Here is a 22309-nt window from a genome sequence, read left to right as displayed (position 1 = left end):
TTTGAAAACCGGAGATTTTCATAAACTCTAAGCCATAATCACCAACCTTTTTGAAAGCAAGAGCTACTTCTTGGGTAGTGATTAATGCGAAGGGCTACCAGTTTGATACACACTTAAATAAATTGCCACAAATAGCCAATTTGCTCAATTTACCTTTAACTCTATGTTATTATTAATAATTAATTATATTTACACTTAATTGAACGGTTTAAAAGAGGAGAAAACACGAAAAAAATGACAATTAAATTTTGAAACATAGTTTATCTTCAATTTCGACTCTTTAAATATCAAAATTCAACCGAAAAAAGAAGAGAAAAACTTAAAAAAATAGTTTATGGAACATCATTAGTCATTTTTCCTGATTAAGAATAATTTTAGAATTTTGATGACATGTTTTAAATAGGTTGAAATCCAATCTACACTTTCTTAGAATATATAACAAATTGGACCAAGCTATATTTCTAACAAAGACAAATCATTATTTCTTCTAGATTTTCCAGAACAAAAATTTTAAAAGAAATTCAAAAGACTTTGAAATAAGATTTAAATTTGATTCTACACATTTTCTAGATTTGCCGGAATAATTTTTTTGAATTTTAATCATAATAAATTTGAAGAAATATTTCACAAATATTCTTCGTCGAAAAAACAGAAGCTAAAATGAAGAATTAAATTAAAATGTATTTATTATTCTTTACAATAATAAAAAAAAAAAATTACTTGAACATTGATTTAAATTGTCAGGAAAGAAGAGGAAGGAATTTAAAAGGTAAAAAGGTATATGTGTTTAAAAATCCTAAAATCATTTTTACGGTTGTATTTTCTCTAAAATTGTCTTTCTGAAAGTTATAAGAAGCAAAGTAAAAAAATGTATGAATGTATTTAAACAAGTGAAGACCAAGTCTTTAAAATATTTTCTTGGAATTTCAAATTCTATTTGAGTTTTGTCTCTCTTAGAATTAAAAATGTCAGGCAAAGCGAGACCAGCTTGCTAGTAAATAAATAAAATTTAAAAAATAGAGGCAGCTCACTGGTAAGTGCTGCTATTTGAGCTATTTTTAGAACAGGCCAGCGGGCTACTCATCTGGTCCTTACGGGCGACCTGGTGCCCGCGGGCACCACGTTGGTGACCCCTGCTCTAAGCCATAATCACCAAATTCATGTCAAAAGGAAGCTGGGAATATCTTAAGTTGCATGTTATGAGCCTATGTCATATATTTGTTTGCTTTGTATGCTTGTGAATCCAGGCTAATCCATTTAAGTAAGACTACTTATTATGTTGAAGGGGGCAGGAAGTATAAGATGTTTTCTTCATAGATAGATAGCTAGGTCTTTATTGTCATTGCACAAGTACAACAAAACTTTGTTTTCAGCACAAACCCGTGCAAGATTAGACAAACAAACAGTGTACAGAGTTACAGAAAAAGATGGGCAAAAAGGTAAAACTCTGGGGAAGGATGAGTAAAAAAAAATACAATCTAGACTGGGCTCCTAAGGGGGCCCAGTCTGGAGTGGGAAAAAACCTCCATAGCAAAGCACATATACATATTACAACATACATCTCCAGATATCTAGCAACAGAGGGGAGGGAGTGCGGGGTCATGGTGGCGGGCCGCAGCTCTCAGGCGCTGACCATCCCTATGGGATTTGCGTCGTCATCCTGTTCCTTCTCAAGCATAGGTGTGTAAATATGTGTCTAGTTGCTAAAGTTTCATTGTCTATTGAGCAGAAATGCACATCAATGAAGGAGATAAATAAATGAAATGAAATTAGTAAATCTAATTGCCTCATAAAGAAATTTTTGCACGATATTGAAATGTATATTTACATACTCATATTTTTACATATACCCTGAACATCTCACAATTTAGGTCTTTTTATATTTTGTTGCACTTTTATTTGCACAATAGAAAATGTACAAAATAGAATACAAAAATAGGTTTTTACATTATGAACTATTTCTATGCGGCTGTAAACATGACCAAACCATGTTTCCTTTTACAATATACAACTTTGAAAGCTTTGTTTCATATATAATGTTTTGAATCGCACTTTTGTAAGGAAAATATGTTTATAATTTATTTATTTATTTATTTAACCTCTTAAGACCCTAGCTGTTTGTTTACATGCTTTTTTTTATTTCTCTTTGCTATTTGGGCTTATTGGACCCTAATTAGAATAAAAACTAAGAATAATCTTTTAATATGATGTACTTAGACCATAAGTACACAAACGTGTACATCATGTTTAGTGACATGCTAATACTTATTTTTACACTTTTTTTTTTTTTTTTTTCCAAATTCCATTGTATCTTGTACTTTTCTGACACCACCAGATGGCAATATAAGTGTCCACATAAGCACATTAAAATTAAGACCCCAATTCAGTAGCGTACACCATTTTGGAAATAAGAGCTAAAAGGTGGTGTCCACGCATGTGGCCACTAAGCCTTTAGAGCAGGGGTCACCAACGCGGTGCCCGCGGGCACCAGGTAGCCCGTAAGGACCAGATGAGTAGCCCGCTGGCCTGTTCTAAAAATAGCTCAAATAGCAGCAATTACCAGTGAGCTGCCTCTATTTTTTAAATTATATTTATTTACTAGCAAGCTGGTCTCGCTTTGCCCGACATTTTTAATTCTAAGAGAGACAAAACTCAAATAGAATTTGAAAATCCAAGAAAATATTTTAAAGACTTGGTCTTCACTTGTTTAAATAAATTCATAATTGTTTTACTTTGCTTCTTATAACTTTCAGAAAGACAATTTTAGAGAAAAAATACAACCTTAAAAATGATTTTAGGATTTTTAAACACATATACCTTTTTACCTTTTAAATTCCTTCCTTTTCTTTCCTGACAATTTAAATCAATGTTCAAGTAAAAAATGTGTTTTTATTGTAAAGAATAATAAATAGATTTTAATTTAATTCTTCATTTTAGCTTCTATTTTTCCGACAAAGAATATTCGTGAAATATTTCTTCAAACTTATTATGATTAAAATTCAAAAAAATTATTCTGGCAAATCCAGAAAATCTGTAGAATCAAATTTAAATCTTATTTCAAAGTCTTTTGATATATATATTTGTTTATTTTTGTTCTGGAAAATCTAGAAAAAATAGTCATTTGTCTTTGTTAGAAATATAGCTTGGTCCAATTTGTTATATACTCTAACAAAGTGTAGATTGGATTTTAACCTATTTAAAACATGTCATCAAAATTCTAAAATTAATCTAAATCAGGAAAAATTACTAATGATGTTCCATAAATTATTTTTCTAAGTTTTTCTCTTCTTTTTTTCGGTTGAATTTTGAATTTTAAAGAGTCGAAATTGAAGATAAACTATGTTTCAAAATGTAATTGTCATTTTTTTCGTGTTTTCTCCTCTTTTAACCCGTTCAATTACGTGTAAATATCATTAACTATTAATAATAACATAGAGTTAAAGGTAAATTGAGCAAATTGGCTATTTCTGGCAATTTATTTAAGTGTGTATCAAACTGGTAGCCCTTCGCATTAATCACTACCCAAGAAGTAGCTCTTGCTTTCAAAAAGGTTGCTGACCCCTGCTTTAGAGGTTGCATATATATATAATTTCTAATTATTTCTACATATTTTTTATGCATTTTATATGTGAAATGTGTTGAATATTTACATTTTATATAGTGCTTTTATTCACCAATTATGGATTTTTTTTTTTTTTACCCAACTTTTACTACATAGGCAATATCGCTGTGCGCTTTAAAACCTTTTTTTAAAAATGTTTTGCATTCTTTTTTTAATTGTAATATTTTATTATTATATTCATTTTAATTGATTGAAATTTTTATTAGTAGATTGCACCGTACAGTACATATTCCGTACAATTGACCACTAAATGGTAACACCCCAATAAGTTTTTCAACTTGTTTAAGTCCACGTTCATCAATTCATGGTAATTGACGACGTGGTTGTTTTTTAAGAGTTGTTTATTCGCCTTTTATTCAAAGCCCCCTTAGATGTTAGCCAGGCAGCTGCTTCGCTGTATTTGTCTTCCACGAAGGGAGCTGCACAACATTCGCCAGCTGACTTGGAAGCTGAGAAAAAGGCCAGCTCTCGGCGTGAAGTGTCCGCTTTTTAAGGACCGAGCTCGTGTGCAAGGCTGCCCGTGACGGAACCTAAAGCCCCTCGGGTGCTTATTAGTGTGGTGTCCCTGCGGCGCTGACAGCTGGACGTGGACTACCACACACACACACACACACACACACACACACACACACACACACACACACACACACACACACACACACACACTAGTACCAGCCTTCATGTTGGAACTAATTCAAAGGAGATGTTTGTCTTGTAGCTCAACATAAACTTCATTTTAACCCTTCCTTCAGCTTTCTTTCCTCTTCTAACCTTCTCGCTCGCTCTCGTCTCAGTCATGTGTTCGCACTAATGGTGCTGTCAGAGTGTCTGCTTAGCTGTCTCCCACACACACACACACACACACACACACACACACACACACACACACACACACACACACACACACACACACACGGCAGCTTTACTCGGCTCTTTGCCTGATGTTAAACACTGATCCGTCTCCTTTTCACACGCTAAATGCTGCTTAGTTGAAACTGGAGACGCTTGTAGACCGGAGCTGTTCAACGTCATTGATACCGGGGCCCTCCATATCTCACCGGAGGAAAAGTCACAGAAGAAGCACTACTGTATGTTTTGTCTAGTCAAAGATCTTCCATTTGTCAGGAACAATCGGCTGTTTTTAAGAAGTCCGCTATTCAAAGATCTTCTTTAATAACTTGACTAAATAACAAGAAAACTCGTCAAAGAAAGATCTTCTGTAGAGACATCTTGCTATTTTTGTATTACCGGTATATTCTCAATATTTTTTACAATTCATTGCAAAAACACTCGTCAAAGATCCTCTATTGGACAGGAGCACGCTGCTGTTCCTTTTTTTAACGATTTATGCAAAAACACTACTCAATTATTCTCTATATGACCAAAGTGCGCTGCTGTTTTTAACGATTGATTGCAAAAACAGTAGTCAAAGATCCTCTATTGTACAGGAGCACGCTGCTGTTCCTGTTTTTAACGATCAAATACAAAAACACTAATCAAATATCCTCTATATGACCAAAGTGCTCTGCTGTTTTTAACGATTCGTTGCAAAAACACTCGTCAAAGATCCTCTATTGTACAGGAGCACGCTGCTGTTCCTTTTTTTAACGATTTATGCAAAAACACTAGTCAAATATCCTCTATATGACCAAAGTGCTCTGCTGTTTTTAATGATTCATTGCAAAACATTGCAAAAACACTCATCAAAGATCCTCTATTGTACAGAGCACACTGCTGTTCCTGTTTTTAACAATCAAATGCAAAAACACTAATCAAATATCCTCTATATGACAAAAGTGCTCTGCTGTTTTTAACAATTCATTCTAAAAACACTCGTCAAAGATCCTATATTGTACAGGAGCACGCTGCTGTTCCTGTTTTTAACGATCGAATGCAAAATGTCTAGTCAAATATCCTCTATTACAGAAGCACTCTGCTGTTTTTAAGGATTTACTGCAAAAACACTAGTCAAAGATCCTCTATAGGACCAAAGTGCTCTGCTGTTTTTAACAATTCATTGCAAAAACACTCGTCAAAGATCCTATATTTTACAGGAGCACGCTGCTGTTCCTGTTTTTAACGATCGAATGCAAAAACACTCGTCAAATATCCTCTATATGACAAAAGTGCTCTGCTGTTTTTAACGATTGATTGCAAAAACACTCGTCAAAGATCCTCTATTTAACAGGAGCACGCTGCTGTTCCTGTTTTTAACAATCAAATGCAAAAACACTCGTCAAATATCCTCTATTACAGAAGCACTCTGCTATTTTTAAGGATTTATTGCAAAAACACTCGTCAAAGATCCTCTATTTTTCAGGAGCACGCTGCTGTTCCGGTTTTTAACGATTGAATGCAAAAACACTCGTCAAATATCCTCTATAGGACCAAAGTGCTTTGCTGTTTTTAACGATTCATTGCAAAAACACTCGTCAAAGATCCTCTATTTAACAGGAGCACGCTGCTGTTCCTGTTTTTAACGATCGAATGCAAAATTCTAGTCAAATATCCTCTATTACAGAAGCACTCTGCTGTTTTTAAGGATTTACTGCAAAAACAGTAGTCAAAGATCCTCTATTTAACAGGAGCACGCTGCTGTTCCTGTTTTTAACGATCGAATGCAAAAACACTAATCAAATATTCTCTATATGACAAAAGTGATCTGCTGTTTTTAACGATTTACTGCAAAAACAGTAGTCAAAGATCCTCTATTTTACAGGAGCACGCTGCTGTTCCTTTTTTTAACGATCGAATGCAAAAACACTAATCAAATATTCTCTATATGACAAAAGTGATCTGCTGTTTTTAACGATTTACTGCAAAAACAGTAGTCAAAGATCCTCTATTTTACAGGAGCACGCTGCTGTTCCTTTTTTTAACGATAGAATGCAAAAACACTAGTCAAATATCCTCTATTACAGAAGCACTCTGCTGTTTTTAAGGATTTACTGCAAAAACACAAGTCAAAGATCCTCTATTTTACAGCAGCACACTGCTGCTCCTGTTTTTAACAATCAAATGCAAAAACACTAGTCAAATATCCTCTATATGACAAAAGTGCTCTGCTGTTTTTAATGATTCATTGCAAAAACAATAGTCAAAGATCCTCTATTTTACAGATTTTACAATAGATCTTAGGACAGGAGCGCTCTGCTGTTTTTAAGAATGTATTGCAAAAAGGCTACTCAAAGATCCTCTATATCCAGCAAGCGCTTTGCTGCTTTTGAAGATCCACTGCACGAGTCAAATATATTCTACATTGCAGGAGCACTCTGCTGATTTTCAGCATCTACTGCAGAAATGTTACTCCAAGATCCTCTATATCATAAAAGTGCTCTGCTGCTTTTAAAGCTCGAGTCAAAGATCCTCTTTATGACAGTAGAACTCTGCTGCTCTTGGGGATCTACTCCAAAAACGCCAGTCAATGATTCTCTAATTGACAGGGGGCTCTTTTGCTTTTAAGAATTGTCTACAAAAAAACTAGTCAAAGATCCTCCAAATCACAAAAGTAATCTCTTGTTTTTAATGATCTACTGCAAAAATACTAGTCAAAGATCCTCTATATGACTAGAGAAACTGTTGTTTTTAACAATCTTGAGCAAAAACACGAGTCCATGCGCCTTGCATATGACTTGAACGGGTTGCTGTTTTTAGGAGTGTGCTGCAAAAATACCAATCAAAGATCTTCAATATGACAGGAGCACTCTGCTACTTTTAAGGATCCACTACAAAAATCCTACTTGTAGATCTTCTATATCAGTGGTCCCCAACCTTTTTGTAGCTGCGGACATGTCAACGCTTGAAAATGTGTCCCACGGACCGGTGTGGGGGGGGGGGGGTGTATTTAAAAAAAAAAAAAAAAAATTTTTTTTTTTTTTTTTTTTACATAAATAAATACAATCATGTGTGCTTATGGACTGTATCCCTGCAGACTGTATTGATCTATATTGATATATAATGTATATATTGTGTTTTTTATGTTGATTTCATTAAAAAAAAAAAATAATAATAATTTTTTTTTTTTTTTTTTTTTTTTACATAAATAAATACAATCATGTGTGCTTACGGACTGTATCCCTGCAGACTGTATTGATCTATATTGATATATAATGTATATATTGTGTTTTTTATGTTGATTTCATTAAAAAAAAAAAAATAATAATAATTTTTTTTTTTTTTTTTTTTACATAAATAAATACAATCATGTGTGCTTACGGACTGTATCCCTGCAGACTGTATTGATCTATATTGATATATAATGTATATATTGTGTTTTTTTATGTTGATTTCATTAAAAAAAATTTAAAAAAATAAAAAAATAATAAAAATGAAAAAAAATATTTTTTTTTAACATAAATAAATACAATCATGTGTGCTTACGGACTGTATCCCTGCAGACTGTATTGATTTATATTAATATATAATGTATATATTGTGTTTTTTATGTTGATTTAAAAAAAAATAAATTAATTACTTGTGCGGCCCGGTACCAATCGGTCCGCGGACCGGTACCGGGCCACGGCCCGGTGGTTGGGGACCACTGCTCTATATCACTAAAGCGCTCTGCTCTTTTTAAAGATCTACTGCAAAAACACTACCCAAAGATCCTCTGTAGGAGTGTGGAATGTTGCTCCTATACGGCAACAATGTCTGTCAAAGATCCTCTATAAGACAGGAGGGCTCTGTTATTAAGAATCTGCTGCAAAAATACCAGTCAAAGATCCTCTTGCACAAAAGCGGTCTCTTGTTTTCAACCATCTACTGCCAAAATACTAGTAAAAGATCTTCTATATGACAGAAGCACTCTGCTGTTTTCTTAGGATTTACTGCAAAAAAAAAAAGTGAATCAAAGATCCTCTGATTTAAGAGAACTCTGCTGTTTTCAACGACCGACAGCAAAAACACGAGTCCAAGAGCCTTGTATATTGGAAAGCCTGTCCCTGAAAATAATGCCTACATTAAACCGGTCCGTGGTGCAAAAAGGGTTGGGGACTCACCGTTTTAGGGAACCTACACCAATCAAAGATCCTCTATACAAGAGAAACACTGCTGTTGCTATCTTCCTACTTGTCTTGCTGTTTTTTCTGGGCTAACTCTATTTCACGTGGTCGTCCTGGTAGTGTCATCGCTGTTTCCTAACCGTCTTCTCTCCTCTTTTCTTCCTTCACCTTCCGTCCCGTTCACGTCACACTCGCACATGGACTCTTCGCCACGCCGCCATCTCCCCTCTTGAGCAGTATCTTCTCCTGCAGACGCCGCTGATGTTTACAGAGCAGATGCAGCAGGACGTCATCATGGTGCTCAAGTTCCCGTCCAACTCTCCCGTCACTCACGTGGCCGCCAACACGCAGCCGGGCCTGGCGGCGCCCGCCGTCATCACGGTCACCGCCAGCCGCGTCTTCGCCGTCAACAAGTGGCACGGCCTTTCAGGTGAGAAACACGGGCGTTGTGGGGGATTGATGGGAGACGAGCGCTAATGCGGTCAAGCACGCTGCAAAAAGTCAGTGTTCAAAAACAAAAAATATACAAAAATGAGGGGTATTTTATTTGAACTAAGCAAAATTATCTGTCAATAGAACAAGAAAATTTGGCTTGTCAAGACTTTCCAAAACAAGTCAAATTAAAGCTGCAAGCAGCGTTGGTCGGGTCCGCTTTTTGGCAGGTGCTAGTCCTAGGTGTCCCAATACTTTTGTCCAGTGGTAGTCCTGAGTGAGACCTACATAGAGGTTTTTGTTTCGTGTCTCTACGATATTCGTACTGGGAGTTAGAGGAAGTTGTGTCTGAGTTCACATTGTCATTATAGGGTATTGTGTGTAGAATTTTGAGGACAAAGAAGGAATAATTGCATTTTCGTTGTCATTTTTGGCACCGGAGCAACTTTAGTGCTGCGGGTCTTTGAAGGCTCGTAAAATCTAAACGGTAGCACGACTCAAAACGCCGTCGTCAACTTTCAATCAGAAGGGTTCAATCTCTCTCCTGTAGCAGCTTGAAGCCGAAACGACAAACTCGCTCAGAGGAGATAACGTTTGATGTTTGGTGACCGGTTGTAACAAAAATGTTGTTTTGAAGGAGGAATAGCAAACTTCCTGTTGATTTTTGCTGAAGGATGTCAATCTATGAAATGTAGGTCTAGACAAGACCTACATAGAGGTATTTGTTTCATGTCTCTAAGACGTTCCTACCGGAAGTTACAAGCAGTTTTGTCTGAGTTTTCCTCTGAGGAGCAGTTTTTTCTCTGTTTTTTTCAAAAATTATGTAGAGCACAATTTCTATTTTTGGGGTTTGGTTTTTTGACTAACTTGTTATGGCCCACTTTTTGTATGTGTAAAAAATTTGGTGAGTTTTGAAGCATGTTATGGGGGCTAAAGTAGTGCGCAACGGTGCGGAAGAATAATAATAATAAAGAATAAGAATAACAATAATAATAAAACCTTACAAATTCAATAGGGTCCTTTCGTCCCATTGCAAAAGGACTCCCTTTGGGATTCCTTTTGAAAAGGTCCTGTGCGGACCCTAATTAGCTAACTTCAATGAACCCAAAAATAGCTTAAAATAAGTATATTCTCACTAATAACAAGTGCACTTTTCTTGGTAGAAACAACTAATATGAGACCTTTTTGCTCAATATGTTGAAAAATATTCTTAAATGAAGTAAATGCTAGTGCCATTATCTTGACATAATGATATGCGCTCGGCATCATCCTTTTTTTTTTCATGCTTAAAATAAGAAATTATTACTTTAAAAAAGCAGTTGTATACTTGTGAGTAGGGATGTCCGATAATGGCTTTTTGCCGATATCCGATATTCCGATATTGTCCAACTCTTTAATTACAGATACCGATATCAACCAATATATGCAGTCGTGGAATTAACACATTATTATGCCTAATTTGGACAACCAGGTATGGTGAAGATAAGGTACTTTTTAAAAAAATTAGTAAAATAAGATAAATAAATTAAAAACATTTTCTTGAATAAAAAAGAAAGTAAAACAATATAAAAACAGTTACATAGAAACTAGTAATGAATGAAAATGAGTAAAATGAAGTGTTAAAGGTTAGTACTATTAGTGGAGCAGCAGCACGCACAATCATGTGTGCTTACGGACTGTATCCCTTGCAGACTGTATTGATATATATTGATATATAATGTAGGAAGCAGAATATTAATAACAGAAAGAAACAACCCTTTTGTGTGAATGAGTGTAAATGGGGGAGGGAGGTTTTTTGGGTTGGTGCACTAATTGTAAGTGCATCTTGTGTTTTTTATGTTGATTTAATTTAAAAAAAAATTTTTTTTTAAATTAAAAAAACGATACCGATAATAAAAAAAACGATACCGATAATTTCCGATATTACATTTTAACGCATATATCGGACATCTCTACTTGTGAGTGTTGATGACACAGCTTTGCAACAGTTGATATTCTAGTTTCAAGCATGTTTTACTCAATATAGCTCATCAAATCTCAGCAACAAGCTGTAATATCTTACTGACATCATTTAGGAGCAAAACACTTCAAACAAGTAAAACACTCTAACATCAAATCTGCTTAGTGAGAAGAATTATCTTATCAGACAGAAAATAAGCAAATATCGCCCTTATTCGAGATATTTCATCTTACTTAGATTTCACTTTTTGCAGTGCAGTGAAGTTGTCACGTTGTGTAAATGGTAAATAAAAAGAGAATACAATGATTTGCAAATCCTTTTCAACTTATGTTCAATTGAATAGACTGCAAAGACAAGATACGAGGACAAACTTACGAACAGTGGGAGACCGGGCTTTCTGCTCCGCCGCTCCCAGTCTGTGGAACGCTCTCCCTGACCACCTGAGGGTACCACAGACTGTGGATGCTTTTAAAAAATGCTTTTTTTTTTAGGTATATGCATACTAGTTTTGGCTATTTGGCTGTTCTATTTTTATTTTTTTATACACTGTAGCACTTTGAGGTTGTTTACTCAATGTATAATAATAATAATAGATTTATTTGTAAATAGCACTTTACATTGAGTAAACAACCTCAAAGTGCTACAGTGTATAAAAAAATGAAAAAATAAAAATGTGGAACGCTCTCCCTGACCACCTGAGGGCACAACAGACTGTGGATGCTTTTAAAAAAGGCTTTTTTTTTTTTAGATATATGCATACTAGTTTTGGCTATTTGGCTGTTCTATTTTTTCATTTTTATTTATTTGTTATTATCTTTTTATTTTTTGTATTTATTTTTTTATACACTGTAGCACTTTGAGGTTGTTTACTCAATGTAAAGTGCTATTTACAAATAAATCTATTATTATTATTATTAGAGATGTCCGATAATATCGGTCTGCCGATATTATTGGCCAATAAATGCGTTAAAATGTAATATCGGAAATTATCGGTATCGTTTTTTTTATTATCAGTCTCGTTTTTTTTTTTTTTTTTTTTTAAATTAAATCCACATAAAAAACACAAGATACACTTACAATTAGTGCACCAACCCAAAAAACCTCCCTCCCCCATTTACACTCATTCACACAAAAGGGTTGTTTCTTTCTGTTATTAATATTCTGCTTCCTACATTATATATCAATATATATCAATACAGTCTGCAAGGGATACAGTCCGTAAGCATTATATATCAATATATATTAATACAGTCTGCAAGGGATACAGTCCGTAAGCATTATATATCAATTTATATCAATACAGTCTGCAAGGGATACAGTCCGTAAGCACACATAATTGTGCGTGCTGCTGCTCCACTAATAATACTAACCTTTAACAGTCAATTTTACTAATTTTCATTCATTACTAGTTTCTATGTAACTGTTTTTATATTGTTTTACTTTCTTTTTTATTCAAGAACATGTTTTTAATTTATTTATCTTATTTTATTTGACTCATTTTTTTAAAAAGTACCTTATCTTCACCATACCTGGTTGTCCAAATTAGGCATAATAATGTGTTAATTCCACGACTGCATATATCGGTTGATATCGGTATCGGTAATTAAAGAGTTGGACAATATCGGCATATCGGATATCGGCAAAAAGCCATTATCGGACATCCCTAATTATTATTAGTAGTATTTCATGTTCACACTGAGAAACTTTGTTATTTTTTGCAAATAATCATGAACTTAGAATTTAATGGCAGCAACACATTGCAAAAAAGTTGTCATTTTTACCAATGTGTTACATGGCCTTTCCTTTTAACAACACTCAGTAAACCTTTGGGAACTGAGGAGACACATTTTTGAAGCTTCTCAGGCGGAATTCTTGCCCATTCTTGCTTGATGTACAGCTTAAGTCAGGCCTGGGCAATTATTTTGACTCGAGGGGCCACATTTAGAGAAAACAATATGTCTGGGGGCCAGTACCAGTAGAGTATAAGTCGCTCCAGAGTATAAGTCGCACCGGCCGAAAATGCATAATAAAGAAGGAAAAAAACATATATAAGTTGCACTGGAGTATAAGTCGCATTTTTGGGGGAAATGTATTTGCTAAAAGCCAACAGCAACAATAGACATTTGAAAGGCAATTTCAAATGTCTAAAGAATAGTGAACAACAGGCTGAATAAGTGTACGTTATATGAGGCATAAATAACCAACTGGTATGTTAACGTAACATATTATGGTAAGAGTCATTCAAATAACTATAACATATAGAACATGCTAATCGTTTACCAAACAATCTGTCACTCCTAATCGCTAAATCCCATGAAATCTTATACGTCTAGTCTCTTACGTGAATGAGATAAATCATATTATTTGATATTTTACGCTAATGTGTTAATCATTTCACACATAAGTCGCTCCTGAGTATACGTCGCACCCCCGGCCAAACTATGAAAAAAAACTGCGACCTATAGTCCGGAAAATATGGTACTAGAGTAATATAGTAAACAATAACATTGCCAGTTTTTTATCCGTCAGACCCACTTTAAAATAATCCCAAACCATAGACATGGTGTTGTTAGTTAGGCACCGAGCGAGCTGGCTTGTTAGCCACGGCTACAGCACCGGCAACAACACATTCTTGTTGTTGTTATGCTCCGCTCGCAGCGGTTTGATGAGGTCATCAAGCGTCGCCAGTAAACCTCTCATGGGAGAGGGGAGAGGCTGCTGACTGGAGATGCAACTGCTCTGTACTTCTCCCTACGTCCGTGTTTTATCCGGATATGTACCACTCCGTACAGCGGCGTTCTAAAAAGTAATTAATTTGACTTTTTGAAACCGATAATTTCCGATATTACATTTTAAAGCATTTATCGGCCGATATTATCGGACATCTCTAATTGCAACAAATACTATATTATCTAACTTTGTTGGTCAAAATCCAAATGAATACTTAAATATCTGCTTAACTTATGATTTCGAAGCAAGTTATCCATCAAATTGTACACTATAAAAATGACCAATAGATTTTACTGTAAAATTTAGGGAGTTTTTTTTTTTTCCAGCATATTACTGTAAGTTGGAAAAAAAAAAAAAAAAGACTAATGTTTGTTTTTTTATAGTAAAATTCTGTTGGCTAAAATGTCAAATTTTTTTTTTTATTTTTTACTGTAAAATCCACAGTTGATGATTTTATGGTACCACATTTTATTATGGTAAAAAACTGGTGCGACTTATACTCAGGAGCGACTTATGTCTGAAATTATTAACACATTAGCGTAAAATATAAAATAATATTATTTAGCTCATTCACGTAAGACAGTGTTCCCCAACCACCGGGCCGCGGCCCAGTACCGGTCCGTGGACCGATTGGTACCGGGCCGCACAAGAAATAAAAATTTAAAAATATATATATTTATTTATTAAATCAACATAAAAAACACAATATATACATTATATATAAATATACATCAATACAGTCTGCAGGGATACAGTCCGTAAGCCCACATGATTGTATTTCTTTATGACAAAAAAAAAAAAAAAAAACATACTATGGGTAACAGTCAAAATGTATTTATTTTAATTTTATTTTTTTAGGGGGGTAACAACAGTCAATATTTATAATAGTTAATATCCATTAAATTGCACACTATAAAAATGACCAATAGATTTTACTGTAAAATTTAGGGAGGTTTTTTTTTTCCAGCATATTACTGTAAGTTGGAAAAAAAAAAAAAAAGACCAATGTTTGTTTTTTTATAGTAAAATTCTGTCGGCTGAGCTGTCAAATTTTTTGAGTTTTTTTTTTTTTACTGTAAAATCCACAGTTGATGATTTTATGGTACCACATTTTATTATGGTAAAAAACTGGCATCTGAGTTGCCAAAATAAAATTAAACAGCAGTACTGTATTTTTATTTACCGTATTTTTCGGACTATAAGTCGCAGTTTTTTCATAGTTTGGCCGGTGGTGTGACTTATACTCAGGAGCGACTTATGTGTGAAATTATTAACACATTAGCGTAAAATATCAAATAATATTATTTAGCTCATTCACGTAAGACAGTGTTCCCCAACCACCGGGCCGCGGCCCAGTACCGGTCCGTGGACCGATTGCTACCGGGCCGCACAAGAAATAAAAAAAATTTAAATATATATATATATATATATATATATATATATATATATATATATATATATATATATATATATATATATATATATATATATATATATTTATTTATTTATTTATTTATGTATGTGTGTGTGGGAAAAAAATCTATTTAATCTCTACAGGCCTGTTTCATGAGGGGTTTACCTCAATCCTCAGGAGATTTTTTTTTTTCCCCCACACATACATATTACGGTCTACCACGGTATCGAGCACTATTTTTTGGATAATCTAATTAAGACATATATATATTTATTTATTTATTTATTAAATCAACATAAAAAACACAATATATACATTATATATAAATATACACCAATACAGTCTGCAGGGATACAGTCCGTAAGCCCACATGATTGTATTTCCTTATGACAAAAAAAAATATACCATACCATGGGTAACAACAGTCAATATTTATTTATTTTAATTTAATTTTTTTAGGGGGGTAACAACAGTCAATATTTATAATAGTTAATATCCATCAAATTGTACACTATAAAAATGACCAATAGATTGTACTGTAAAATTTAGGGAGTTTTTTTTTTTTTTTTTTAGTGTATTACTGTAAGTTGGAAAAAAAAACCAATGTTTGTTTTTTTATAGTAAAATTCTGTTGGCTAAAATGTCAAATTTTTTGATTTTTTTTTTTTACTGTAAAATCCACAGTTGATGATTTTATGGTACCACATTTTATTATGGTAAAAAACTGGCATCTGAGTTGCCAAAATAAAAAATTAAACAGCAGTACTGTATTTCTATTTACAGTAATATGCGGTAAAAATAATAATAAAAAACACCATATATTTTACAGTAAAATATTTCACTGGCAACTAAGCCACAGATAATTTTTTTACTCTTTACGTAAAAATTTTAAAAAATATTTTAATTCATAGGAAAATTCATGAATCCGCCAATATTATCGGACATCTCTAATTATATATATATTTAAATACCTCAGTGACGCATCAAAATTCCATTTCTGAGGAAGGTTTCTATACGCTATTTACTTTTACAACACCAGAATGACAAAATGTGATATTTGTCTTTGCTTTTTTGATTCAGCGAGTCTAGAATTATTACGGTCTGGTCTGCTGGACATTGATTTAGGACACAGCCGACTGCGTCCGCCAGGTGCGGTTAAATCAAATGTGACGCGCCAAGCAGCCTTCACTTGCCGCGATGTCCACCTCCATACATCCGCCTCCTCCTCGCGCAGCGTGAGAAACATCACATTTGATGTTCCTATCATTGGCCAGTCTGCCAAGTGGGAGTCATGCAACACTATTGCGGATTCCCCAACTGCTTTTCTTAGTGCAACTTTGGCAATTAGACCTCAATGCCACCCCACAACAGTGTGTGACCAAGCTGTTGTGTCTGTGTAGGGTTTAATAATAAATAATAATAATAATAATTAGGGATGTCCGATAATATCAGACTGCCGATATTATCGGCAGATAAATGCTTTAAAATGTAATATTGGAAATTATCGGTATCGGTTTCAAAATGATCCGTATCGGTTTCAAAAAGTAAAATGTATGACTTTTTAAAAGGCCGCTGTGTACACGGCCGTAGGGAGAAGTACAGAGCGCCAATAAACCTTAAAGGCACTGCCCAGTCACATAATATCTACGGCTTTTCACACACACAAGTGAATGCAAGGCATACTTGGTCAACAGCCATACAGGTCACACTGAGGGTGGCCGTATAAACAAGTTTAACACTGTTACAAATATGCGCCACACTGTGGACCCACACCAAACAAGAATGACAAACACATTTCGGGAGAACATCCGCACCGTCACACAACATAAACACAACAGAACAAATACCCAGAATCCCATGCAGCACTAACTCATCCGGGACGCTACAATATACACCCCCCGCTACCCCCTACCCAAAAACCTCGCCCCGCCCACCTCAACCTCCTCATGCTCTCTCAGGGAGAGCATGTCCCAAATTCCAAGCTGCTGTTTTGAGGCAAAAAAAAACCACACATTGTGACTTCAATAATAAATATGGCAGTGCCATATTGGCACTTTTTTTCCATAACTTGAGTTGATTTATTTTGGAAAACCTTGTTACATTGTTTAATGCATCCAGCGGGGCATCACAACAAAGTTAGGCATAATAATGTGTTCATTCCACCACTGTATATATCCATATCGCTTGATATCAGAATCGGTAATTAAGAGTTGGACAATATCGGGATATCGGCAAAAAAGCCATTATCGGATATCTCTAATAATAATACATTTTATTTGGTATAGCGCTTTTCAGAGTACTCAAAGACGCTTTACAGCAGTGGTCCCCAAACTTTTTGTAGCTGCGGACCGGTCAACGCTTGAAAATGTGTCCCACAAACCGGGGGGTGAATTTTTTTTTTTTTTTTTCCATAAAGAAGTACAATCATGTGTGCTTACGGACTGTATTCCTGCAGACTGTATTGATCTATATTGATATATAATGTACATATTGTGTTTTTTATTTTGATTTAATTTAAAAAAAAAAAAAAAAAAAAACTTTTTTATTTTTATTTTGTATTTTTTTAATTTCTTGTGCAGCCCAGTACCAATCGGTCCGCGGACCGGTACTGGGCCGCGGCCCGGTGGTTGGGGACCACTGCTTTACAGGATAAAAAAATTGAATATAAAACAGTTCAAAGTAATAATATAAAATAACAGGTAATATAAATGTATGAATTATGTATTATTATTATTAATATATTAGTATTATTTTTTTATTTTTTGTTATTATACTAGTATTTTTATGTATTATTTACAATGTGAATGGAATTATGGGGTTTCTTTCACGTGCTATCTTCAAATTCTCACCAGTGTTTCCCACACATTCATTTTTTTTGTGGCGGCCCGCCACGAAAGAATTACGTCCGCCACAAATAAAATAAAATTTAAAAAAATATATATATATATATATATATATATATATATATATATATATATATATATATATATATATATATATATATATATATATATATATATATATATATATATATATATATATATATATATATATATATTTTTTTTTTGTCCTGTCCAGCTTCTCAGGCAAATCATATAGTTGATGTAGATGCCCATATCGGCTGTTCAGATTTACTTTACAAAAGAGAAGTGTAGGATACTTCTCTAGTTGCCTTATTTGTATTTGACCACTACTGTTTTCTGTTTATTTGTTACTGACTGTGGCAGGACACCTCTGCCTCTGTTTCACTTTATGTTGCTGGTAAATAATATGGTTGTAGTAGTAGGCTAAAGTTAAATTATTTAGTATGCACTTATTAAAGGGGCAGAGCTTTAAGAGACATTTTAGCTTTTATATTTTATAAGATATATTTTTTGTAAGAACCACAATTAATAAATATATTTCAGTGAATAACTTATTGTTCAAATGTGTATATAAATATGTACATAAAGTGTTGTAATTATATTGTAAAATGGATGGATGGATGGACGTTTAAAACAAAACTGTTATTATTAACGGTATAGCTCGGTTGGTAGAGCGGCCGTGCCAGCAACTTGAGGGTTGCAGGTTCGATCCCCGCTTCCGCCATCCTAGTCACTGCCGTTGTGTCCTTGGGCAAGACACTTTACCCACCTGCTCCCAGTGCCACCCACACTGGTTTAAATGTAACTTAGATATTGGGTTTCACTATGTAAAGCGCTTTGAGTCACTTGAGAAAAAGCGCTATATAAATGTAATTCACTTCACTTCACTTCACTATTAATTAGTAAGTATACATTTTTTGAGCCTTTTTAGAGAAAATCATATCATTGTAGTAAATTATGCAAATTACTCGATGATGTCATGGTGACCACGCCCATAGCCACGCCCCCACCGCCACAGGTATCTTGGCAGTTTATGGGAAACACTGCTCACTGTCCTTTTTTTTTCTAGTTACTGATTAAACCTCAATACTCAAAAATGCTTCACACATTTTCACGCAGGTATAAAGCACATACTGTTGTGTTGTTAGTCAAAGTCAGTCAATCCATCAAACTTTGTTTCGAAAGCACTTTTAATGCAAGTGGCAACACAAAGTGTTTTTATATGGAATTCTTTTTCCAAAAAAGAATGAAGAGGAAACACTAACAACAGCAAAACATGGCGTGGCACTGAGGATTGAGAAAAAGCGCCACCTCCGAGGCGTCCACGCAAAAAGAATAAGTCAAAATGGGGCGGCATACCTCGGTTGGTAGAGCGGCCGTGCCAGCAACTCGAGGGTTCCAGGTTCGATTCCCGCTATCCGCCATCCTAGTCACTGCCGTTGTGTCCTTGGGCAAGACACTTTACCCACCTGCTCCCAGTGCCACCCACACTGCTTTAAATGTAACTTACATATTGGGTTTCACTATGTAAAGCGCTTTGAGTCACTAGAGAAAAGCGCTATATAAATATAATTCACTTCACTTCACAAATTAACGCCATCTAAAAAAAAAAAAAATCGTATGTAATTATTTATATAAAATATAAATAATGCAAAAATAATTGAATGAAAACATAACATTGAGAGAATCATAGTAGCAACAACATCAATAAATCAAATGGAAAAAAACACTAAATATAATATAATACTGCGGGAGTTGGTTTCTGTAATGTAACAAATAATCTAAATTTGGCTGTCAAAAATTACGAGTTATTGAAAATGATCACACAATTAATTTTTTAGCTTAATTTCAATGACCGTATTTTCCGGAATATAGTATGAGCTGCACCAACTCCATTTGAGATTTTTTTTTTTTTAAATATTTATATAAAATCTGCTGTACAGTATGTGTGCTTGGGTCCTACACTGCAAAAAGTCAGTGTTCAAAAACAAGAAAAAATATATATATAAAAGTTAGGGGTATTTTATTTGAACTAAGCAAAATTATCTGCCAATAGAACAAAAAAAATTGGCTTGTCAAGACTTTCCAAAACAAGTCAAATTAGCTAACCTCAATGAACCCAAAAATAGCTTAAAATAAGTATATTCTCACTAATAACAAGTGCACTTTTCTTGGTAGGAAAAAAAAGACCTTTTTGCTCAATATGTTGAAAAATATTCTTAAATGAAGTAAATGCTAGTGCCATTATCTTGACATAATGATATGCGCTCGGCATTACATTTCTTGAAACCAGCAAACTTATACTAAAAACTAATTTATTGTTCTTAATGGAAAGGCAACAAGGCAAGCGCTTGTTACTCTCGGGGTCTCCTAGCCGCTCAGGCAAATCATATTGTCTAAAAATGCATTTTTCCATGGATAACATGACATCATCGCGCCAAGTGCGTGCTCTTTCAGTCAATTAGTGCGCATATATACAGCCCGGCCAACATTTTTTTAATTGTAATTTTGAAGAGTTTATCTGAATGTACACTGCAAAAAGTCAGTGGTCAAAAACAAGAAAAAAAATTACAAAAATGAGGAGTATTTTATTTGAACTAAGCAAAATTATCTGCCAATAGAACAAGAAAATTGGGCTTGTCAAGACTTTCCAAAACAAGTAAAATCATCTAACCTCAATGAACCCAAAAATACCTTAAAATAAGTATATTCTCACTAATAACAAGTGCACTTTTCTTGGTAGAAAAAAAAAAGAGACCTTTTTGCTCAATATGTTGAAAAATATTCTTAAATGAAGTAAATGCTAGTGCCATTATCTTGACATCATGATATGCGCTCGGCATCAGGATTTTTTTGTTCATGCTTGAAGTAAGAAATGATGACTTTAAAGGCCTACTGAAAGCCACTACTAGCGACCACGCAGTCTGATAGTTTATATATCAATGATGAAATCTTAACATTGCAACACATGCCAATTCGGCCGGGTTAACTTATAAAGTGACATTTTAAAATTCCCGCCACACTTCCGGTTGAAAAACTCCTTTGGATATGATTTATGCGCGTGACGTCACAAAATCCACGGAAGTGGTTGGACCCCATCGGACCCGATACAAAAACCTCTTGTTTTCTTCGACAAAATTCCACAGTATTCTGGACATCTGTGTTGGTGAATCTTTTGCAATTTGTTTAATGAACAATGGAGGCTGCAAAGAAGAACGTTGTAGGTGGGATCGATCGGTGTATTAGCGGCTAAGTACAATACTTACAGCAACACAACAAGGACTACTTACTTAGCAGACGCCTAGCCGATGCTTGCCGCCAAACCCACGGATGAAGTCCTTCGTCGCGCCGTCGATCGCTGGAACGCAGGTGAGCACGGCTGTTGATGGGAAGATGAGGGCTGGCTGGCGTAGGTGGAGCGCTAATGTTTTTATCATAGTTCTGTGAGGTCCGGTTGCTAAGTTGCTAAATTAGCCTTAGCGTCGTTAGCAACAGCATTGTTAAGCCTTACCAGGCTGAGAATTTTTAACCGTGTAGTTACATGTACATGGTTTAATAGTATTGTTGGTCTTCTGTCTATCCTTCCAGTCAGGGGTTTATTTATTTTGTTTCTATCTGCATTTGAGAACGATGCTATCACGTTAGCTCAGTAGCTAAGTGTGTCACCGATGTATTGTCGTGGAGATAAAAGTCACTTTAAATGTCCATTTCGCGTGCTCGACTCTCATTTTCAAGAGGATATAGTATCCCAGGTGGTTTAAGATACAAATCCGTGATCCACAATAGAAAAAGGAGAGAGTGTGGAATCCAATGAGCCAGCTTGTACCTAAGTTACGCTCAGAGCGAAAAAAGATACGTCCATCACTGCCTCTCTAGTCCTTCACTGTAACGTTCCTCATCTACGAATCTTTCATCCTCGCTCAAATTAACGGGGTAATCGTCACTTTGTCGCTCCGAATCTCTCTCGCTCCATTGTAAACAACGGGGAATTGTGAGGAATACTAGCTCCTGTGACGTCACGCTACTTCCGCTACAGGCAAGGCTTTTTTTTATCAGCGAGCAAAAGTTGCGAACATTATCGTCGATTTTCTCTACTAAATCCTTTCAGCAAAAATATGGCAATATCGCGAAATGATCAAGTATGACACATAGAATGGATCTGCTATTCCCGTTTAAATAAATAAAAAAATCATTTCAGTAGGCCTTTAAAAAAGTAGTTTTCTACTTGTGAGTGTTGATGACACAGCTTTGCAACAGTTGATATTCTAGTTTCAAGCATGTTTTACT

At 34.8% G+C, this 22309-nt stretch overlaps 1 protein-coding gene across 1 annotated transcript in view; it reads left to right on the top strand.

Moving 5' to 3' along the window:
- Positions 1 to 22309, top strand: part of LOC133639440 (lipopolysaccharide-responsive and beige-like anchor protein) — a 231290-nt gene that overhangs the window by 140120 nt on the left and 68861 nt on the right. The window contains exon 6 of the mRNA XM_062032729.1: positions 8875 to 9052. Within this exon, the coding sequence (XP_061888713.1) occupies positions 8875 to 9052 (178 nt within the window). The remainder of the gene's footprint in view (positions 1 to 8874; positions 9053 to 22309) is intronic.

Source organism: Entelurus aequoreus, linkage group LG22 (assembly GCF_033978785.1).
Source record: "Entelurus aequoreus isolate RoL-2023_Sb linkage group LG22, RoL_Eaeq_v1.1, whole genome shotgun sequence".
NCBI classification, from domain to species: Eukaryota; Metazoa; Chordata; class Actinopteri; order Syngnathiformes; family Syngnathidae; genus Entelurus; species Entelurus aequoreus.
The sequence above is the reverse complement of the archived record's forward strand: the minus strand, read 5'-3'. Positions and strand labels throughout refer to the sequence as shown.